This window comes from Convolutriloba macropyga, chromosome 2, assembly GCF_964194025.1.
Source record: "Convolutriloba macropyga chromosome 2, txConMacr16.3, whole genome shotgun sequence".
Classification (NCBI taxonomy): domain Eukaryota; kingdom Metazoa; phylum Xenacoelomorpha; order Acoela; family Convolutidae; genus Convolutriloba; species Convolutriloba macropyga.
Window position 1 is genome coordinate 52,135,486 of NC_134469.1, and position 21,502 is coordinate 52,156,987.

The 21,502-nt window shown below is 38.1% G+C and overlaps 1 protein-coding gene across 10 annotated transcripts in view; it reads right to left on the reverse strand.

Annotated features, from left to right (window-relative positions):
• Window positions 1–694: 694 nt before the first annotated feature.
• Window positions 695–21,502, reverse strand: part of LOC142358757 (uncharacterized) — a 150,719-nt gene continuing 129,911 nt past the window's right edge. For 8 of the 10 annotated variants that reach the window (XM_075410324.1, XM_075410321.1, XM_075410322.1 and 5 more), the window contains 12 exons: window positions 18,171–19,866; window positions 17,595–17,726; window positions 17,005–17,356; window positions 14,719–15,034; window positions 10,469–10,924; window positions 7,338–7,832; window positions 6,620–6,707; window positions 5,975–6,141; window positions 5,498–5,668; window positions 4,534–4,670; window positions 2,099–2,316; window positions 695–1,674 (listed from right to left, as the gene is read on the reverse strand). In XM_075410324.1, coding sequence (XP_075266439.1) covers window positions 1,535–1,674; window positions 2,099–2,316; window positions 4,534–4,670; window positions 5,498–5,668; window positions 5,975–6,141; window positions 6,620–6,707; window positions 7,338–7,832; window positions 10,469–10,924; window positions 14,719–15,034; window positions 17,005–17,356; window positions 17,595–17,726; window positions 18,171–19,866 — 4,368 coding nt within the window. In that variant the 3' untranslated portion in view covers window positions 695–1,534. The remainder of the gene's footprint in view (window positions 1,675–2,098; window positions 2,317–4,533; window positions 4,671–5,497; window positions 5,669–5,974; window positions 6,142–6,619; window positions 6,708–7,337; window positions 7,833–10,468; window positions 10,925–14,718; window positions 15,035–17,004; window positions 17,357–17,594; window positions 17,727–18,170; window positions 19,867–21,502) is intronic. The other 2 variants (XM_075410328.1, XM_075410330.1) reach the window with 2 other exon arrangements.

Below are 21,502 nucleotides of genomic sequence, written 5' to 3' on the forward strand. Positions count from 1 at the left end.
TCAAGGGTGAATTATCTCGTTTTTTGGGGACTGGCTGTTTTTCGGTTGTACCTGTAGTTCTGAGCAGACGCTCCTGACTGTGGAAAGATTTCTGATCATTTCTAGATTGATCATGCTGTTTCTAACCAGTTTTCAGTGGAAATATGACCTAAAATTTTCGAAATACTTTCTTTTGATCAATAGGGTAGTAAACTGCAGCATCAAAATTTAATCAATTTTGCAACTTTGCTATGATTATCTTCAGGTTTCTTAATTTTTGGAGTAACTGTCCTTTATCTTAGTAAATAGTCGTAACAAGTGTTAGAGAACCGTTGATAGCGTTTAATTGCTGATTTAGAAAATTTTATAATTGGCTAACTGAACGTGAAATTGATTTAAAAAGGGATAACAATTTGTGCGGTTGAGAGGATGCAAAAAGGGGCTGTACCAATTTTAATACATAGGTACATCCTTTTACCCCCTCCTTACTATACAACTCACGAGTGCATAGGGATAATCTGGGGAAAAAATTAAGATCTTAATTGAAAACTCTTTTAAAAGATGCTCGAAATAGTCAAATTAACGGGGTCTGCTCTATCCTCTTATGGTGCGTCGCATTGTGTGAATCTAATCACAGAGAGTTTTCACATGTCATAAAAGGCAGCTAACTTCTCACACAGGTGAGCGTTCAATGATTTGAATTTTAAAATGTTCCTCATAATTAAGTTCAATTCAAAACACACAATTAGTACAAAATTATGGAAATTTTTCAAAAATAGTGTAAACCAAGCATTATTTGACATGAATTATCGGAAAATTGAACATTCTGTATATGTAATTTTGATTGAAATTCAGACACAGAAAAATAAGTATTCATTTCACATAAAATACAGTATTGAGCGAATAGTTGGGTGAATTGGCTGATGTGACTGACATTAATTAAGCAGAACAAGAATAGAAGAGAGAAAAGACAGAAAATAGAGAGAAGAAAGAAAGCATTTGATGATTTGATTGATTTGAAGTAACATGCTCAATATTGATTAAGCAGTATACGTACAACAGAACAGAACAGAACAGAACAACAGCAGGTGAGCAAAAGTCAATTGAGGATTCTAATCAGCTGTGTAAATAAATACAATCAAGCTTCACAGCATGGAGTAATTCAGAAACCCAGAGCGGAGGGGAGGGGATGGGATGGGGGTAGGAATAAGACAGGGTGGGAGGAGGAGGTAGGGGTGGGTGTGAACAAAAGAACAATTAACACTCAGCTGCAATTCACAAGAATGCACCACTTGACGAAATTCACTGTAATGTAGTTGTGGCTTCGAAGTTCGCAAACTTCAACATAATTTAACTTGAAATAGGTCAAACACCAAATGATGAGCGTAAGTAGCATTTACGAATGAAGTAAGCTAAAAAAAACCCAGTTGTAGATAATACTGAACATTAATACTCATATCCTTCCTATCCAGAGTTATTTATGAGAGCAGCACACACACGGGTCATAATTTAATTTAAATATTTCGTCCGTTGATTGCGTTGACGATAGATCTGGTTACTTGAAGGGCGTGAAGTTTGCCCTCAGTCTGAGGTGGCCCTGAACCCACTCGCCCAGACTAGATTGGACTCTGTTCCATAAATCGATCTCATCACTTGTAGATTGCATCCATTCCACTAAGGATCCCCGGCACGTCGCTAAAAGTCACTACTTGACAACTTAACAAACATCACCAAAAAAGCAGGCAGCAATTTTCCATAGTTTATTAGCTTCCATAAATACAGATTTTACTTTGTTATTACGTCCAGAGTTACAGATTTTAGTCTCATCCACTAAAAAGTTCCCGAGAACGTTTATTTATTATTCAACATTGAATGTTTAAAACGATTTTTCCAATGAGATCCTAGAGCGGCTCAGCTCATTGATCAGCTTCACAATTAGGAACAAGGAAGGAAAAATTCAATGAGACTGATTTGGGATATCCGAAACATGACAGTCGTTTACCCCCCACCGGGGTTTCTAAGAGTAAAAAGATTTTTATATGATTTCATGCGGAAATTAAAGGACAGACATTAAAAATACTTCGGAAACTGGCAACAGTAGATAAAAATCCGCTCTCACCAGTTCCGTCCGATAGTCTCACTCCGCCCAGAAACGTCTTCAGACTGGTGGTTCCAGCGGTTGAGCCTCCAGAGACAGAGAAGACCCCAATCTCTAGGCAGAAGTCGAGGAGTGACACACTGTTGAGAGGGATGAAGAAGGTCTGCAGGTACACTGGGTTCGCACTCTTCTTCACAATCTCCTCTGACTTGAAAGCCTTTGACATTGGCAACAGATGGCTACAAACATCAAACACAATAACATGTTACAAAACGCAAAAATTAGTTGATACTTGTACGCAGAAAATTTTCTGATCGTATCACTCGTATAGACATATTACATGCAATGGATTAGCTGTGATCTTACATACGAGTTCTTAACATTCCGAAAACATTTGAGGAATCTATTATTTTAGCGTTAAAAGTCAATTCCAATAGGCTAGAGGCTGGTGGTTCTGGTTCAAGGCTAATATTCGTGTTAATATTCTGAAAAGGGGAGAAAATTTAATTCTATGAACATAGCCGGTAGATTGCAAGAACAGCTGCGAATGAACAGACCTGCGTGCCGCATAATAGAGATAGAAACAGATCTAAGCTGAAAAAAAATCGACGTAGTTCAAAAAAACTAGGTGAAAAACATTCAGCGATAAATTAATAAAGCTTGGTTACATTCATTCCGCAAAAGCCTTTTATTAGGGATCTTTACTGCACATATGAGTTCCTTTGACCTTAGTCAAATTCAAACTAAATTTAGCTTTTAAAGTGCAAAAGTCATTTTATTGAGTGAGGTAAGTCACGTATGATCAAAATCTACTCACGCAAATAACCTAAAGACTTCTGCTAAAGAGAGTGAGAAATGACGTCATGCGCGCAAATGCCGTTAGTGAGAGGAAGAAGTCAATCAGAAAATTTGACTTTTTCAGGTTTGCTTTGTGAAGAAATTTAAAACGAAAAAGAGCCTAAGACGAGGAAACAAAAAATCATAGCAGGACAACTCCTGACGTACAATTCAAAGAATTTTCATTGTTTAAACAGAAAAACTAGACCTAGAAAGGACTATGTGTGAATTGCGCGAGCCATTTCTAAAATGTCAGATAAAAAATTAAAAATAAAACCAGAAAATCAATGTCAAAATGCAGCATGTGGATAAAAAAACTACTAGCGAGAAATAGAGATTTGGTTGCAACAAAAAATTAGTCCTAGAATGAACAATGAATGGAATGGGAAAACCATTTAGAAAAAAAAGATTCAAAAGTCGAAAAAAAACAGTAAAAATCAAAGCGAAATTGCCGCATGTGAACAAAAACCACTACCGAGAAAGCGATTTTCGTTCAAACACTGTTTTTTCACTCTACTTCAAAATTAGAGCGAAAAATTTCACGCCATAAGGTCTCTCGCTTTTTTGCTCCATTTCCTGTTTCGGCGTGATCAAAATCACTACTGCACGTAGACTTCAAAAGTAATGAAAATGTGTAAAAATAGCCGGAAGAATTCATATGAATTCAGCCTGAACATTGCAGATGATCTTGAAAAAACATAGCCGGAAGAATTCCGAAAACGACTCGAAGTGGAAATCCATTCCAACTCCATCCAACTATTCATGAGACAAAGCGTGCGTCCACTATTTTATAATTATCTTGAAACAAAACCATAAAACAAAAATAAAACAAGAAAATCAAAGCTGTTAAAATTTGATAAAAAATCTGATCAAATTTTGTTATAAATTGAGATCCCAAAATAACTATCTATGCCAAAATTACTCCATCAAAACAATTAGTACATACTATAAACACTTATGTGAATTATTTAAAAATACCTGAGGCTAAATTATGAAAAAAAGCTTTTAAATGCAACTTGCACTAAAAAACTGAAAAAAGTTAATAAATTTTATAATATTAAAATGCATATAAATTCAAAGAAAAATTACTTTCATCCAATAGGGTATCCAGATGTTCGCAAGACAATAGGCAAGTAGTCATAATGAGCTCAGAAACTTATCTAAAAACAGAAAAAAAAACGAAAAACCACAAAAAATTAAGAAAAATAGTTCCAATTTTCGCCATTTTTTTGTCATATTTCTCAACAAAAAAATTATTCATATCCACAAAACTGCCAACAATTGTGATCTAAAATTTGTTCAAGTAAAAGGGGTCTTTTCAATAACCATTTGAGCCAGTAGAACAAAACAATCGTCACGCAAAAATTAGCCCGAAAATCAGCAAGATACATGAAAAACCTACGAATTAGCATAAAATTCATATGAATTTCCAGAAACCTTCAAACCACTACCAGAACCAGCTTAAAATTTTTTAAAAAATCATAACCAAACCTCTTAACCAAAAAAAAATGTAAAAAAAAACTGCTGTGAAAATTAAGATAGCGGCTAAATTCTGAATGATTGGCTTTTTGTGGTTATAAATTTAGTACTTTGATTAAGTACTTGTTAATTATACTCACAGCTTGCAGAATGTGTTGGGTTCAGTGGAGGCTTTTTTGTTGAGTCCAGTGGCGGACACTCTAATACTCAGTCCCTTTCTTGGCTCAAACTTCACCGTAAGCTTCATAGACCCAATATCTTTCGACTCATTTGCAGCCTGAACATAAATAGATGAGTTAAACACTTGAAATAGTTCAAGAAAACACTTCCATTAATCAATTACACTTAAATGGAGAGAAAAATTAAAAGCATGCACTGTGGGTGAATGAAATATTTGCTACTTCACTTCCGAAGTAAATTTCCATCAATACGCTAACTCTTTGTTTTAGCTGAGTCTTTTATTATCCGGCAGTTAGCCCAGTAATCCTCCAAATTCGTGTGTGTGTGTGTGTGGGGGGGGGGGGGGGGGTAGGGGAGTGAATTTATTTCAAAAATTTGTAGCACTCTCGTGACTTGAGCAATTGAAGAGCTTTGCAAAATTTTAAAATGGTGAATTTGTAGATTTCTCCGAAATTCTGCGAATTTACGCAACCAATTTCTCAAATTGCAGTATAGAATGCCCAGGAATTCTTAATTAATTTTAGAGGAGTACCAAATTTTTCTGATTTCGCAAAAAGTTCTGATTTTGTGACGGTTTAAGTTAAACCTCCTCTATTTGACCTAATTCGAGGACGATGATCTTTGATGACAATTCCGCTCAGCTTGATGGCAAGATGTCCGAGTCATTGAAAAGCACATTCCTAAGTGGTTTATCATCAACGGTGTGATAATTTAATTTCAAAACGTAAATCGCATCTGAGTAATTCACAATGCAAAAAGGTTTTCTTGCCGGGTTACCTTCCTAGGTAATCTTTATACGTTCTGGAGTATATAAGGTTCTGCTGGCCTAGCGTTTACATTAAGAATGGGTAGGTTCTGGAGTACATAAAGTTCTGCTGGCCTAGCGTTTACATTAATGATGGGGTATAAATAAGCGTTACTAACATAGATAGTGAGAGGGAACTGTTGGAGAGACTGGCTCTGAAGGTCCTTCATTTTGGCCAGACTGACCTCCACTTCACCCAGAAGAGCGTCCTTGCCAAGAGTGGAAGAGACCTTGTTACACACAGATATCAACAAACTGCTCTTCTTCACCTCTTTCTCCTCAACAGCCAACTGAAAAAAAATTGTGTAACTGCAAATAAAATTTTTCAATGGAAACAAGAACTCATCGATTGACACGAAGTTTTCAATCTCGTGCAAATTAATCAATGAAACCACGTGTTTTTGGTCATTTCTTAAATTATGTGTTATGTAAAATGAATGACGCCAGATGATTTGAAGATATATCTACCAACCCCGCCTGCGGAATTTTCAAAATTTGTTAGAATTGTCCAAAAATTCTTATCAAGCTGAAACCTTATCAAGCTGAAATTGTAGGAAATGCGCTGAAATTATTAACAAATGTGATAAATGTCTTACCTGGAGCAGTTCATCGTACTCTGGATCAGCTGATGGCTTGGCGGGCTTAGTCTTCATCTTGGACACTTTTCCATTGGACTGTGTTAGGGTTAACTTCACGTAGGCTGAGCACAGCTTATTACCAGATGAGTTGAGAGAAGCGCACGATAATCGACCAACTTCTAACACTGCAACAAAATAAAATAGTGTGTTAGGAGACTTTACCAGGTACCGCAAAATCGATGAATGCGCGTAATCGGCGTCAAATTTAAACAGTTGTTAAGAGTTTGATTCGATCAGCCTAATTGTTTCCTATAATTGATCGGTCTTTAGTAACCTAGTTGTTTAATTCGCCTTAGACTGCAACATGAATGATCGAGGCAAACCCTCATTTTTGGTATATGATTTGACAGTGGTTGAATGGGCATTTTTAAACTATTAATTTAGGACATGAGCGCCTATATCCGCTAAAATGGCTATCTATTTCACTCTTGAAGTACAATTGTTAAGAAAAATCAATTTACACCAAGCAGTCAATACCGAACTTTGAGGAGGTCAAAAGTTTAGGATCGTTATTCAAAAGAGTTTGGTTTTTGCATTATCTGTTAAAAAGGCATGTATTTTCCCAGGTATATTTTTTCAGGTGATATAACTGAGAAAACTTACTTTTCTTGTCTTTGTTGTACTTGCAAGTGAACTGGACACATCCCAAGATCAGCTTCTTTGCATTCACTCTGCCACTCTTTGGAGCACCCTGAACAACATCGGAACACTTTTAATCGAGAAATTAATCGAGAAATTACATACAAGACAACTATCATATGAAACTAAACAATGCTTCATTCCATTACCGAGCTTGGGCAAATTTTGTTCTGAGTTGATGTGGTTTTCAGCCGAACATTAATTTATATAGAGAGTAGTTTTTCCTATCGATTTCAAAACCAGAAGAAGCAAGCAGAAATATCAGATATAAGGAACGTATAAACTGTGTGTTGTATCTATCGGTGTCAGCGCAAAATACCCAATACTGAAATAACCAATGTGCCAAAATACACCCAAAATTATACCCGGTAGATAAAGTTATCAGAATAAAGGTTGTTTAGCATAATTCCACCCACCAAAGATACATAATTGATAATGTAATGGTCATGGGCATGCCTCAGTGGGGCACGAGGGAATTGACATTTTACAACCAAACAACTCGCCACCGTACCGCCAACAGGAATCACCACAAATAATTAGGCTAAGAGGATTCGAACTAACTATCCACAAAACCGCGGTTTAGCGTGTTGAGCTTTGCACCACGGCCCCAGTAATTTTGTAATTTAGTTGGCCTTATAAAAGCTGGTGGTTGTTATAAAATCATATCATTGTTCAATATTACCTTGACTTGTTTCTGAGCTCCATCAGCATCCAATGCCACCACTTGCTGATCCGAAGATGACGAAGTAGACTTGACCTGTTTGCTGTTACTATAACTATTGCTTCCTGCAGCCTGACCCCCACTACCCACGCTAAGTGTGTCATCCTTGGAATGCTCATCCCCCTTTCCACTCCGACCACTCAACTTTCGACTGAACTGAGATCCGAACCTCTTGCTGTTCTTGCGCAACTGGTCTTTAAGAGAATCCTTAGAAGCCAGAGATGTCTGGCTTCCACTCAAACTGCGCATACTTCGCCACTTGAGGCTTCCAAAAAAGGAGCCACCGTGTTTCCTATCACCGCTGGATTCGAAGGAGGGTTCCAAGTTGATTGTCTGTGAAGATGATGAGAATGATTTGTTGAGTAATGAACTGTTGTTTCCGACAGACTGAGCCGAAGACGGATCCAGGCCACTCTCCTTCTCGGTGGCACTCACGTCAAGTTTAGATGATGATGTCTAAATAGATTTCAAGTCATCTGATTGATTTTTTAGTTTTAAACAATGCCATCATTAAAAATATTTGCGGTTGTCAGGAAGTTTGCATGCAGTTTTTGACAGTGTCATGATTAAATAGCTACCAACATTCAACACTGAACTATTGGTTTCGACAGCTTCCATGATTGTCCATATGATGACAATAATGTACGGGACACCATCACAAAAACTTTTTTTGCATCGTTTCAACAATTCAAATTTATCAGTATGTAGGGTTTGGTTTTACGGTCCTTGACGACGCATTGTCAAAAATGATTCACAATTTCTTCAAATTAGCCCTGATTTATGAAACATCTTGGAGCGTTGCACTCTCGTTTTTAAAAAGCCAGGAGTCTATTTAAAATGAAAAATATTTCAATTATCAGCAACTGTTTCAGAATACTATTTTCACAGTAAAAATTAAATTTTTCCAACTTTCCAAGTTTGACTAGACTTTCTCCAGGACGTTCTTTAAATGGTACCAAAACGCTACGTACACCTAAAGATTTTTTACAAAGTATCATAAACATGAAATAAGGGAAAATTTTGAGTTCCAATCAGTTCTCAATAACCCGTCATTACGCTTTTAGTTTTCTTAACGTCTACTAGACCGTTTGTATAGTTTTCATATAAGTTTAGAACGACATCTGCTTACATATCGTTCCAAATTGCTGACTTTTTTAAAAAATTCTTCCCTAATTGGTTTCTTTTCGCAACTGCCCCATTAAGAAATTGCACTTTTATTTTCAATTGGATCCATATGTGGACTATGCTAGGGATTCCACAATCAACTACACCTTTTTTGGTCAAAATTTCCGATAATCTTTGCTTCATGCACAGTAGCATCATCGTGTTGAACAAAAGGTCCTGCAATCGCTTTTTTGTTTGTAATGTTTCAAATTTTCAATTAGCTTGCAGTGGTCAGCTTCTTTGGGCATTTAGCAGGCATCGTTGTCCACCTTATCGTATTGCATTCCAAAACATAGCAAATCGCTAGTCAAAACACGTTGTTTTGTTTTTTTTTCAAAAATCAATCCATTTTTTTAATTCTGATGCATTCCAGTGATGTTTTTGGATCTTTCAAAATATCCTTTAATAACCTTCTCTATTTCTTTCTGTATTTTGACAGAAAGAAATAGAGAAAGTGCAGCATCCGGTTAAGTGCTACTCATCATCCCTTATGTTCCCGCCTACATCCATCGTTGCCGGATGGTGTACACGGTCCTTTGTTTTATTGAGTAGATATTAAGAGGGAAGTATTTTGACAAAGAAAATTTGACAATTCGTTACGCAACAAGTTTGCAAAAAGTGAAAGAACAAATTGATTTAGCCATCTTTTCTGTTTGAATGAAAACACGAATTAAATCTTCCTTAAAACCTCAAAATTTCGCACTTTTTTACGTCTTAGCGCAAATCATTCTTACAGAGCAGTAATCATTCTTCAAAAGCAATCACGGTGTATGTAGCTTTTTGATTCCAAAGTGTAACTTAAATGACTGGCGAGTCGTTGTTGCTTCACAAAAGCTATGTTTTATTGTCAATGACACGTAACCAATGCTTCTGGAGACTCAGTTTTTGATTCGTTTAATGTTTTTCTGTTTTCCGATCTTTTTTGTTCGCCATTTTTACAACTTCGCACGTTCATTGCTGATTTCATTTTTTGCGGTCTGATTGAGCGTCAAGTCTGAAATATTCTTTAGATTGTTTTTACATTTTTTTAAAATTGGGTGCGAGGCTGCAGATGTGTTCGTTTGTTGTGCAATCGTTTGCAAAATCGTTGGCGGGTCCATGTGGTGTGTACATGAACGTTGGTGAGTAGTAAGGAGGAGGGGTTGGTTGATTTTCATTTGTTGGTGTCGGTTGAGGATAGAAGTAAGGATTGATGTATGTGAGTTTTGATTAAATGGGATTAGTGGCTTCGGAGTGTTTATGGGAGTTGGAATTAGCGTACAATTAGGAGTACAAGAGAGGGGGGATTAGAACTGTAGTATAAAGACACATTCTATCACATATCTGGATGCTGATGTGAACAAGGATGCATTCACTCCTCTAATCCCATCCCTTAATCTCTTCCACACACTCTTCTATCTATCTATCTATCTATCTATCTATCTATCTATCTATCTATCTATCTATCTATCTATCTATCTATCTATCTATCTATCTGTCTATTCTTATGTTGTATACCCTACTACTCATTCTGTATTCATTCTGTATCTCCTCTGTCATTTTAAGCATCACTTCATATTGATCTGCACGTCCACAACGGCTGCTATTCTTGTTCAGTCAATTAAGCCAATAATCTCACCAAGGTAGCAAAGAACTAGGTCAAAAGTTATAAATCTGGTCCAAGAGTTGAGAAGAGATATTAAATCTTTAAAAATATTGGCCAACTTTCAATTATACGTACAGCTGCGTAGCATATTGTTTCAAAAAACGTCAAATATGTTCAAACTATCCTATGGTCAGTGTTGTTTTCAAAATTGTGTGGTCAGCCAAATTGTGAGTCGGACATTATTATAGGATAAAATTAGTTGGAAAAGCTTCAATCATCCTTCAATTGAAATAGCATCTGTGATTCACAACTAAGAGGCGCATGTGCATGTGTGTACACTGACCTTAAAACTAGATAAGAGCATAGCCGTGACCCCCCTGCGTTTGCCTTTGGACTTGCGAGATGTTTGGACACTTCCAGACAGATCCATGACTGAGCGTGCTCTCTGGAAATATACGCTGGCAGCCTCCCCGTTTTCCTTATCCATTGCAAAATCTTCTCCTCCGCCTTTATCTTTTTTCTTGCCTTTTGTTTGAACAGTTGCCCGATTGGCTTCCGAATGGGTGGTGTTTGTATTGGATGATGGAGATGATGATAATGATTGCTGGGAGGGTGTGGGTTGATTTTGTGGGAAAGTGGGTGGGGATGGGGCGGTTGTTATTGATTGGTGGTTGTTGTTGTTGTGTTGTTTGTGATGTTGGGAGAGACGGTCTCGGCTCCCGACGGGCTCTTTCGAGGCAGCTGAGGCGACTGTTGCTGTTGTTGTGATTGTGGATCCGAGGGTGGCTCCGGTAGAGGTCTATAAATAACAAGGATCCAAATATCAGTGGTCTCGAATCAAGAAATTGCAATTATATATTGAATTCAATGCGATATCCACTAACTACTAGTTGAACATGCATCATTATTTTGAGCGGCAAAGAAAATTTCCTACTGAGATAAAAGTTCAGTTTCTTTTCTTTTTGACATCAATTTTAGTCCACTTCTGATTTCACACATTTATCGTAATATTACCTCACGAAATTATATATAATTTAATTACGAAATTAGATCTTCACTAAATCGTTACAAAATTAAATCTATTAGCATCATTTAATAACAAGATTATATTTTTCCTTTTTCAATGTCATAAAAATCGCACACAGTGATGGTCCAATGAAATCATAAAGAATCCAAAACATTGACTGCCATCTAAAATCGATGGCAAATCATCTTGAGTTCAATCGATATAACAGAACTGAACACATTGTTTCACACTAGATTAATAGTCTCATTGAAACCGTACTGATTCAAAAAATTCGAACCTCTGGGGAAAACAAATGTCTTTTTTCGGCCTGTGAAATTTGTTCCAAAATAGTTATGTTGATCCAGACAAAATACGTAATTTTTCATGCAACCATAGACTAATCGAATAGATGGAAAACGATTGTGGCACAATCTCCCAGCTTTTCGCGCAATTTAGCTTTTCCTGGCCTCGCAATTCATTTGCCAGTTTTTTGCAAATATCTCGAAACTCAACAGCACCGGGTGTCACCGCGCCCAAAATATAAGGTCACCGCACAGAACTAAAAACTGTCCCCCAAAGCATGATAATTTGTCTAAATATCGAAACAAACCACTGCTTACAGCTGTTATATCATGCCAAGACAAATTAAAGGCAATCTGTCTTTGATGATAAATTCAAGAACAATTTACCGATTTTGTCTGTGTGCTTATATAATCTCTAAATGTATTCATTGTTCAAAGATTGGTTTTAGCTGTTTTTGAGGTACAAAAAATGATTTAAAAAACGTCAACCTTTGGATTAACAATTTTCTTGTTTCTCATTGTTCCGACCCACTTTAGTGGGGGAGTAACTATATATTTAACTGTTTTCTGTGCAGTCAATTTTCGCCGATCGATATATTCATCGTACAGGGTTGTGAGTGGTATCATTACAAAGCTTGTCATGCGTAAAATTTCACATTAAGTTTTTTCGAAATTCCTTTTTTCCAAAGAGCTACGGAGGCTTAAAGTTTTGTAATTCTGAGCCCAACTTCCGTTGTCTTGTTCACATTTTTGATAATCTTTGATTTAACTTTCATCAATTTTTGCTGAAAATATGATAAAAATGTTAACAAAAGGCTCGTTGGTTTTATGTTCAAAGATAACAGGGAATTGATGAACTGCTTCAACCAACTGTTTTGGCTATATTTCCAGCTAAATAATTGAAAATCTGCATTTTATAAAAAAAATCGCATCAAATGTGCATATTTGGGCAGTTTTATCCAGTTTAACCAGTAGTGACACAAAAACAGTAGAGACATAAAAACTGCTGGAACAATCTGCTGGAAAATGCGTACTCAGATATAGGTATGTTGTACCTCCAGTTCCTAGGAAAGTATTATCTTTTTGTGGTCTTTCTCTAATTCAAACCAATATTTAAAAAAGGCATAGTTTTATTTTTGACTTTAATAAATTTATGTTTTTTATTTGCCAAAAACTTATTGCGCAATGTTTTAGAGCAGGTGCATTTTTCTACAGCCACGCAGCGATAGCAACACCAGTTTTCGCTCAATCGTTGATTTTTGCATTGAAATTAATAGGAGGTCCAATTTGAGTTCAATTAAATTCCAATTAATTATTGATTTGTTATTGAGAAAGCTATTAACGGAAAGTGCCGATCGCTTTCAGTTGATATTTAAGGGTTTTTCGGCAATATAAATCGATAAGTACCCAAAATGCATCTTTTTTATTTATTGACATTTTTTATCACGTCTATATAACAACAGGAGTAAAGCTCGGTGCACAAAAACTAATAGTCATCAATTCCGATGTTAAAAAGATTATAACTGAAATAAAACAAAATTGTGAGAAGACGTCAACAATTCCCTTTAGCATTGAAGATGGCTTGTGAACTTTTCAAAGTTTTTAATTCTACATGCAATTCATTTTGATGATGATGATAGTCAGGACGTGAAAAAAATGCAAACAGTAAATAAATTTTAGAATTTTTTTGTTAAGATAGGCGTTCAACGATAAGAAAACTAAATAAATTGAAACCTTTTTTGTTAAGAAAGGTGTTCAACAATTAGACGATTTGTTGCGAGATTAAAACTGCAAAAACTTTTAGGGCTGAAAGGTTTCATAATAATAAAGTTGCAAACGCAGACAAACCATCAAAGCATATATATCACATGACAAAGTGGACACAAAGCGAAGCTCTATCAAATAGAATGTTACAACTGTTGGTGGGAAATTCTCCACAAAGGAGGTCTCTTATTTTCTGAAGACAATAAAACTGTTTGTTCAGTCATTCGCCGTGACGAAATACAAGGATTGGGATAGCTGGACGAAGGGAGTTCAACTCGCCAACTGGAAGAGGATGGATAGTGTCAGGGTGAGCGTTGAGGGGGGATCAAACGGTTAAGATTAAGAACAGTCCTTCACACAATGAAATTGTCTTTGAAAATAGTTTCGGCCAATCGCATACTATAAGATTGGTAAGGCGTAAGGCTCTAAGAGAGCTGCTCAGCCAATTAATGCCTTCTGAGCGCTGCCTGTTTATCCCGTTTTTGAGGACAAAAAATGTCATTAAAAATGACCACAGGACTTATATAATTGCTACAAACTTCATTTGAGAGAAATTAAAAAAGAACTGACCCGAGTTTAATCTGAATTTATGATAGTTGTTGTTTTTAACCGTTTAGGGTGGGTTTAGGGTGGGAGAGGGGTAAAGAGCATATTACAGTTGACAGGGGGTGAAGGGTTTTAAAGCAATCACTGCCCTGCACGTGAATTATCCCTATGCGTAAAAGGGTGCCAAGTCAGCAAACATAATGCTGCATGCGATGATTGGTAATGGGTCAATTTATTTTCTTTTTGCTCCCCCACGACCCCCTCAAAATGATTTAGTAGAATAAAGTCACATGTCATGCATTCGAAACTCGATGTGCCAACTGCTCTGCATTTGATCAAAATGCGAATCAACCTAATAACATTATAGTTGCTAATGCGCTTTAGACATTCAAATGCAATAAATTTAAAGCATGCAGTTCAAGACACTTTCTATAGCGACGCATTAATTTTCTCACCTGTTTTGAAACGAGAAATCCATATCCCGCTGCAGAAACACAATTCCCAGCCTCAATTCATGGCGTTCAAGTGATTATTACCAAAAAACATGGGTGTACGAAACACGTGTACATATAGAACGTATAAATAGTTTAATTAGTTCATGTATTATCATAATATTATGACGGTTAATCACATCTTGATTTATTCCTAAAAGATTCTGAACTGTGTTTACGTTGACACATCTTCAGGTTGTTACCCGGCTTTACTGTGCGGATAAGAAAATGATGAGATTATGCAAATTTTGGATCTATTCTGTTTCGCCCCTGCTTAGTGGGCTTATATTTTTTACGCCCCAGGCGCGTACGTGTTATTTTTTTACATAGTAACGTGCTATATAACAACATTTACAACTGGGGGCGTAAGAAACACTGAGGATGGGGGGGGGGGGCAAAACAGAATAGATCCCGAACTTTAATGAAAATTTAGTTGATTGAAAACACCTGGCGAAGTGATGAATGGTGTGAAAGTCAAACTAACGAGGCTGTTGATTAAGGAAGGCACGTTATGTGATGAGTTGAGAGCGGGATCCGCCAGACGATTCAGCACAGCTTCGTCCTCATCCCCGAGTCTGTCCTCGGCTGGGGGCATGCTCGACGAGCGATTCTCACTCGGGTACGACTTACTCAGACCCCTCGACTCACGACTCTGTCCGTCGAGTGACTCTCGGCTGCCTCGTATCCTCCGTCTCACTGGCAGTCGGGGGTCATTTGAGTCCATGGTGGGTGGGGGGTACTCACCAGGGTACATTGCTATGGATCTGGAAGAGCCTCTGAAGTCCTCTTGCGAAGAGTACCTAGAAGGAATTCACAATTATTATAGGATTACATCATAGGGAACTGCAAAACTGAACGGTTGTCCGTCAAATGAAGTTCTTAAACTCGGAACTCTTAAATTGTACGCGTATTGACATCTCGTAACTTTATCATTTCAAAAAACAATCGCCAGTCTGGAGATACAGGGAATCTTTCCAAGTATGGTGAACAAACCAAAGACCAAACAATAAAATTTTGCAGAGGACACGCTATTGTTTTGAAGCTGTTTAAAATAGTTTGATTTAGTATACCAGATTACCAATTATGCCGAGTTCACCATACGCTGAACTTTCTGCACAGGTAACAAACAGGTAATCCATAATACAGCGAATTGTAATAAACCAGGCACGAGAGAATCATTATTCAAAGCAACTTAAACATAACCAACTAACGTCGAGCGAATAGCTCGCAAACGACCGGCGAGTGGTAAGCTTAGGTAGTAGCTAGCTGGGGCTTAGGGATCCTAGCATTAGAGAGAGTGAGAGGGGTTGGGGGAGTGGTCAATGGATGAGGGGGTGGGGTAAGGTTGTGATGGCTGAACTAGGGGGATTCAAATTGACAGGTGGAGGAGGGTAGACTGAAGAGTGCTGTAGGGGAGGCGGTGACGGGGGGGGGGGGGTGACTGAGGGGTAGGGGCGATTGGTCACTGAGGGGGGGTCAAACTTTTAGGATTAAGAACCGCCCTTCACACCATGATTTTGTCACCAAAACAATTTCGGTGAATCACATAATTAGAGTCTAGTAAGCCTAAAGGCTCTAAGAGAACCTAATGTCTTTCGAACGCTGCTTGTTTATCCGTTTTTAAGGACGAAAGTTTCAATGGGTCAGACAAAAATTCGGTCAAGCGAAAAATGGCATAAAAACTCCGGGGCTAACTTTATTGCTACAAACTTGTTTGAGAGCAATTAATTAGCGACTGTTTGTCACTCGTTTATTTTCAAGTTTTTGAAGGACATAATACAATCTACAACACACTCAACTTATTTGCTTTGTATGAAAAACTTTGTGGTCTAAATTGAAACCCAGTAAATTTACCTTATTTCAAAAATTGGAATTAATTGGAGGTTCAGTATCGCATTTAGATTATTCTTTTGACTAATCAACATATATTTAGAGTTGTTATAGTTCATTCGGAGTCATCACAACTGAATTACATCTGCAAAACGAAAATTATCGAACCAAAATTACTTGATCTTAGTGTTTTGTTCAAACTAACAACAGTGTAATCTGCATTAAAATTATAATTGACAATAAGTCGTTCGAATAGACTTTCCAGAGGAACAAGATAGCACGAAAAATAAGGGGACGTTAAACAGATCCGTTTCCTTGAAAGACAACCGGTTTTATAGTTCTTGGCATATAATAGGCATATTGCATGACAATTTTGACTAGAAACAAACCTCGATTAACGCAATAAACCTGCTATCCACTATATGCGAACCTCTAAGGAGCGAATGTTTCTTCACACCAGATACTAGAGAGCGTCTACGTGACGTGCTTGTTTGATTAAATTCTTATTTCATTAAATTCTTTTTTACGATCACTTTGTTGCATATGTTTACGAATTGAACTGCAAGCTTTTAAGCTTCTGAAGTTTTGATCGTTAAAGGCCGAGTAACTATTTAGGACACTCCATATGTGTTTGAGATTTGAATATGTCCAAGAGATCCCTCGGGTCGAGGTTTTGGTCACATTACATACAGCCTTTATGATTGGTGATAAAGCTATACACAATTCTTATAGCACATGGCAAATTGAGCACTTCTCCCTTTTAATTAATCATCGATGCCTCTCCATTTCCTGGAAAAAGAAAACTTGAAATTTCCGCTTTAAATTAACCTTAATTTTCAGCATAATTACATATTTACAACTCTTTCTAGTTTTTTCTCGGATATATAATGGTGAAAACGTCGACAGTGGTAAGATATCTGTGACTCATCAGACTGCTAACCTGGAAGATGCGTACATGGGTGCCATGTGGCGTGGTCTCCCCCGAGGGTAGTAGCCATAAGCAGCGTGTGCAGGCATGGAGCGATATTGCGAAGGGTGTCTGAAAGGCATCCGCCCTTGGGTCGGAGGTCCCGGGTGGCGGGGATTGCGTGGGTGGTAGCCGTAGGGAACTCCCCGGCTCCTCCCTCGCATCATTGCAAACTCGGCTGGATGTGCGGGCATTCCCGGGTGGCCGGCATACGACAAGCTGGCCCAATCTGTGCCAGGTGGGAGATAGCGACGGTGTTCTGGGGTAGCAGGTACTGAGCAACTGTAGCCTCCTGATGATCGTGGCATGGCACCCAGTTCTAGACCTGAAGTCAAACACACAACTCCACAAACACCATCTATGCCAGAATAATGTTCTGTTTGCGCTTAAAGGTCACAAGAAAAGATTCGAATATCCACTTGATGTAGGTCATGATTAATTACTATGAAGTCTATGAAGTCAATGATAATAATTCTGCCAAGAAGAAACTTGCCAAGAAGAAATTTGGAAAGAAGGAGAGAAATCTATTCGGTAAACTTTTGGAATGTGTGACATTTGCAAACCTGTAGTGTGAAGGGAGGAATTGCTTCCTGCTGGTTGTATGTTTGCTCCAGTTGTGTTGGTAGTCGAGGAATCTTCCGATGTGCCACCTTGAAGGCTGGATCTTCTGTTTGGCTGTTCATGCTCGTAGTTATCTATATCCAATACATCCAATATCAGCGCATACAATTGTACAGCACCGCAAATAATGCACTCCCACTACCACCAAATGTATTAGTTCACAAGTTCACCAGTGTGCAGTAAAGTTATTAGTTTATTTTGTGAGCTTTCAAAGAGAAATCAACTGATCGTTAGTTTATAACTCAAATGAAACAATATTCGGAAGATTACTTAACGTGTCAGATCACAGACCGCCACTCTAAAAGATCGTTTTCAGTTTAAAACTTCCCTTGATACGACTACATTGTGGGGAAAAAGTAACCCAGGTTCAGGTCCCAGACGGAATTGACCTCTGATCAAACTCAAGTCGAGATCCTGCACGGTTTTTTCTAGACCCAAATTATACGTCTGGATGATCTCATCGGAGGTCATTTCGGTCCGGGAGCTCAACCTGGGATACAAAGAAACATAATTTGAACCTGAAGAGTTTTGTTTGTGAAAAGAACCGCGATCAGTCCTGCGCTGACCATCTTCAAGGTCATCGTCCACGTGGTGTGACCGATGTGACCTTTCACTCTCTGACGAAAGAGTGGCCGCATGTTCGCTGTTATCAGGAGAGACGTACTCCTGGAGGTTAGTTGATCCGAACTGCTCATCGCTCATTTGACCTTGACTGGGAGGTACATTTGGCATCAAGAATTTCCGCCTGGTGTGTCTGTTCAGCAGCTCTACCTTGTGCAGAATCATCTGATGAGTGTTGTCTGCAGGGTAGCACCCAGGAGGGTGTCTCAGCCCGGATCCATGAATCATCCCGTGACCTCTAAAGTGCCGGTTGAGAGATCCAGGTGGTTCCATGTAGTACTGATGAGGCAGCATGTGCTGTGGTGGTCGCATTCCAAGATGATGGTGGGGATGATGGTGCATGTAAGGCATTGAGTAAGGGTCATTGGGATCATACGGGGACATCATATGACCAGCTCCTCCTCTGCCTCGCCTTGCCATCCGAAAGTCAGGAGGCATTGTTGGGTACCCCGGCACCATACCCTCTCGTCCAGGGGATCGTAAATGATGTGCTGGCGACCTCAATTGGTTAGCAGATCCTTTTCTAGATCCTACTGGTCGCTGGCCTGGTGTATCTCTTAAGCTGCTACTGGAAAGGTTACTTGGAAGAGTGTGCGATGTGTTGGCGTCATTTACTGACAAACCAGCCTCAGTTCCCACCTGGGCTAAGTTTCCGGTCTCATTTTGCTTCGCGTGAGAAGGCAAAGTTGATGAAGGCTTTGACATTTTAGACGCTTGTGTGTTGTTATGAGCAGCAGGCGATAGTTTAGGCGATAGATGCTTCTGATTGGCTCCGATTGGACTTTTGTTGCGGTTGGTGCCAGGTTGCCCATTAGAGTAGCCCGAATTTCGAGATGTTTTAGATCTAGCACCTCCAGTACAACTGGAACCAAGGGTCGCTGTTGAACTCTCAGAGGATAGAGAGTCTTGACTATGTTTGAGAGCATTGGCTACTCCTAATTGGTGTCTGCCACTGCGAGGAGATAAGTTTGATTTACTTGACGATATCGAGTTGTTATCCCCTCCGTTTTGTTGTCTAGCTGAAGATTGGTAGCCGGTTGGGAAATGATGGGAAACATTAGCTGGTGTTTCTAACGAGTGTTTACTAACTTGACTGGACACTTTTTTGGAAGGACTAGTGCGGCCCAGCTCTGAGGAAGCGATAAGAGGGCCGTTGCTTGGAAACGATTTGGTTAGCAGTTGACTAGAGTTAGCGTTAGCTGTTGTAGTTGAGGTTAGTATGTTAAGAGATTGCTGGCTAGCATAAGTCAAGTTAGCCGAAGGTAGTATTGAGTTAGCAGAAGAGTTAGCTGAGGCATCTTTGGAAGAAATGGCAGCAAAAGAAGAAGTAGAAGAGTTGTTAGCTAGAACAGGAGGAGCATTAGCATTAGAGTGATGGGAACTTGAGCCCCCCGAAGAAGTTGTTAGTCGTGACTCTGGCGAGTCATTGTAGAGTAATGTCTGCTGTTGTGATTGGTTGGTGGTTGTGGTGTTAGTTTTAGGACTGATTCGCTCGTCACTGCTGCTGAATACAGCGTCACTTGCGGCAGTAGATGATGCCATACCTTGCAATCCTTTTTGGATCTCCGCCGACAGCTTGGAGCTCGCAAAGTCCTGAAGAATACCATTCATCATCATTACAATTAGAAATATCCATAAAGTAGCCGGAAATTGACTTCATATCAAAACATACATCATGGAAACAAAAACATGCGCAAAACTTAAACATTTCTATAAAAGCGTAAGAGCATTAAATAAAACACTTTGAGTTCCAATTAGTTATCTAATAAAGCGTCACTGCCCTTAAATCGTGTATAGCTCAATGCGAAAAGAGAACTCCTTAAAATTACAAAGCGCCAACTCAAATCATGCTCAAAGAGCAGAGATTATGCGTTACGTAGATTCTCGATATCATAGCGAACGTTCAGATTTCTTCAACTTATCGAAAACGTATATTAAACAAAACAATTTTGACGTTTTGAGTCTGCAAGTTAAATATTAAAGCCTAACTTTGACACATTATTATAAATTCTTCCCAAACTATACCAAAAGCTAGAAATAATTTCAAACACACAATTTGCGCACTTTATTGAAATCTTGCGCAAAAAAGACCTAGGGGTCGTGTGACAAATAGCAAGTAAGTTGCAGTGAAATAGAAAGAAACAACACATCCTTTGAATTGTTAAATCTCAAAATTTTTTCAAAAGGATTTACTGAAAAAGTTACATGGTAGAAATTGACCAAACAGAGGATTCTTTGCCCCTATGAAGTTTGATGAACCAGTTTGGATTTTGGAAGAAGATAACACGAAAAATGTGTCATGAAAAATGGTCAAAGTGTGTTCAGTTTGCATTCAAATGTCTCAGTAATCACAGTATAAAGAGGAGGCAAGAAAACGCAAAACAAATGTTGAACACTTTTTTCTCACTAATATATGAAGGCTTATAGATAAAAACTCATATGGCGGTACCACAATGGTAACGTTTTGAACAAATATTGGACTATATTAATCACTCTTCATGAACCTAGAGCAGGCACTATTGTTCCGCCTAAGTCATTGTGCAGTTTTTTTTCCAAAGCGTACTTTTCGGTTTTTCATTACAGGACGCTGTTTTCTTGTTGTCGTATTTTTCCAATCCTGTTCTTTTAAATCTTATAATTAGCCCCCATTTTAAACAACATTATCTAACACTGCATTAATTTAACTTTACATTGTTTTACCTCGATTTCGATATTCCTACAATTGAAAATAATTAAGGCTAATTCATTTCCAATGAGTCCCAATTAGAGAGATTAAAATCGGGGTGAAATAACCGAGGGGTGAATAAAACAATTCCATACTACAGTTATGTAATCTAATCTTTGATAATTTTTTTTATTGCCTCATTATTGTCAATAGTAAAAAGCAACGCACTCGATTAGCGAAAACCAAATTAAAACAATTTGCGAATTAGTTATTTGATCTTGACCCTAATAGGTCATTTGAAAGTGCTTGAGAAATAAATCAAACTATAGAATTTTTTTTATTGCAGTTTCAAGTCACAATGATATCCGCCGTTTAATTTTTTGAGTTGAAGATTTCTTCCGAAAAAAGAAATTTTGGTGGTTAAAGGCTGTCAAGAAGTATAGATTAAAAAGCAAAAAAAGTATACTTTTGTCTGGAATTGCTCTAAGTAACAAAACTTAAATTGACGGTTTGTCGCATTTACAAAAGGTAGCTCAATTATTTGCATAGAGTGGGAACAAAATC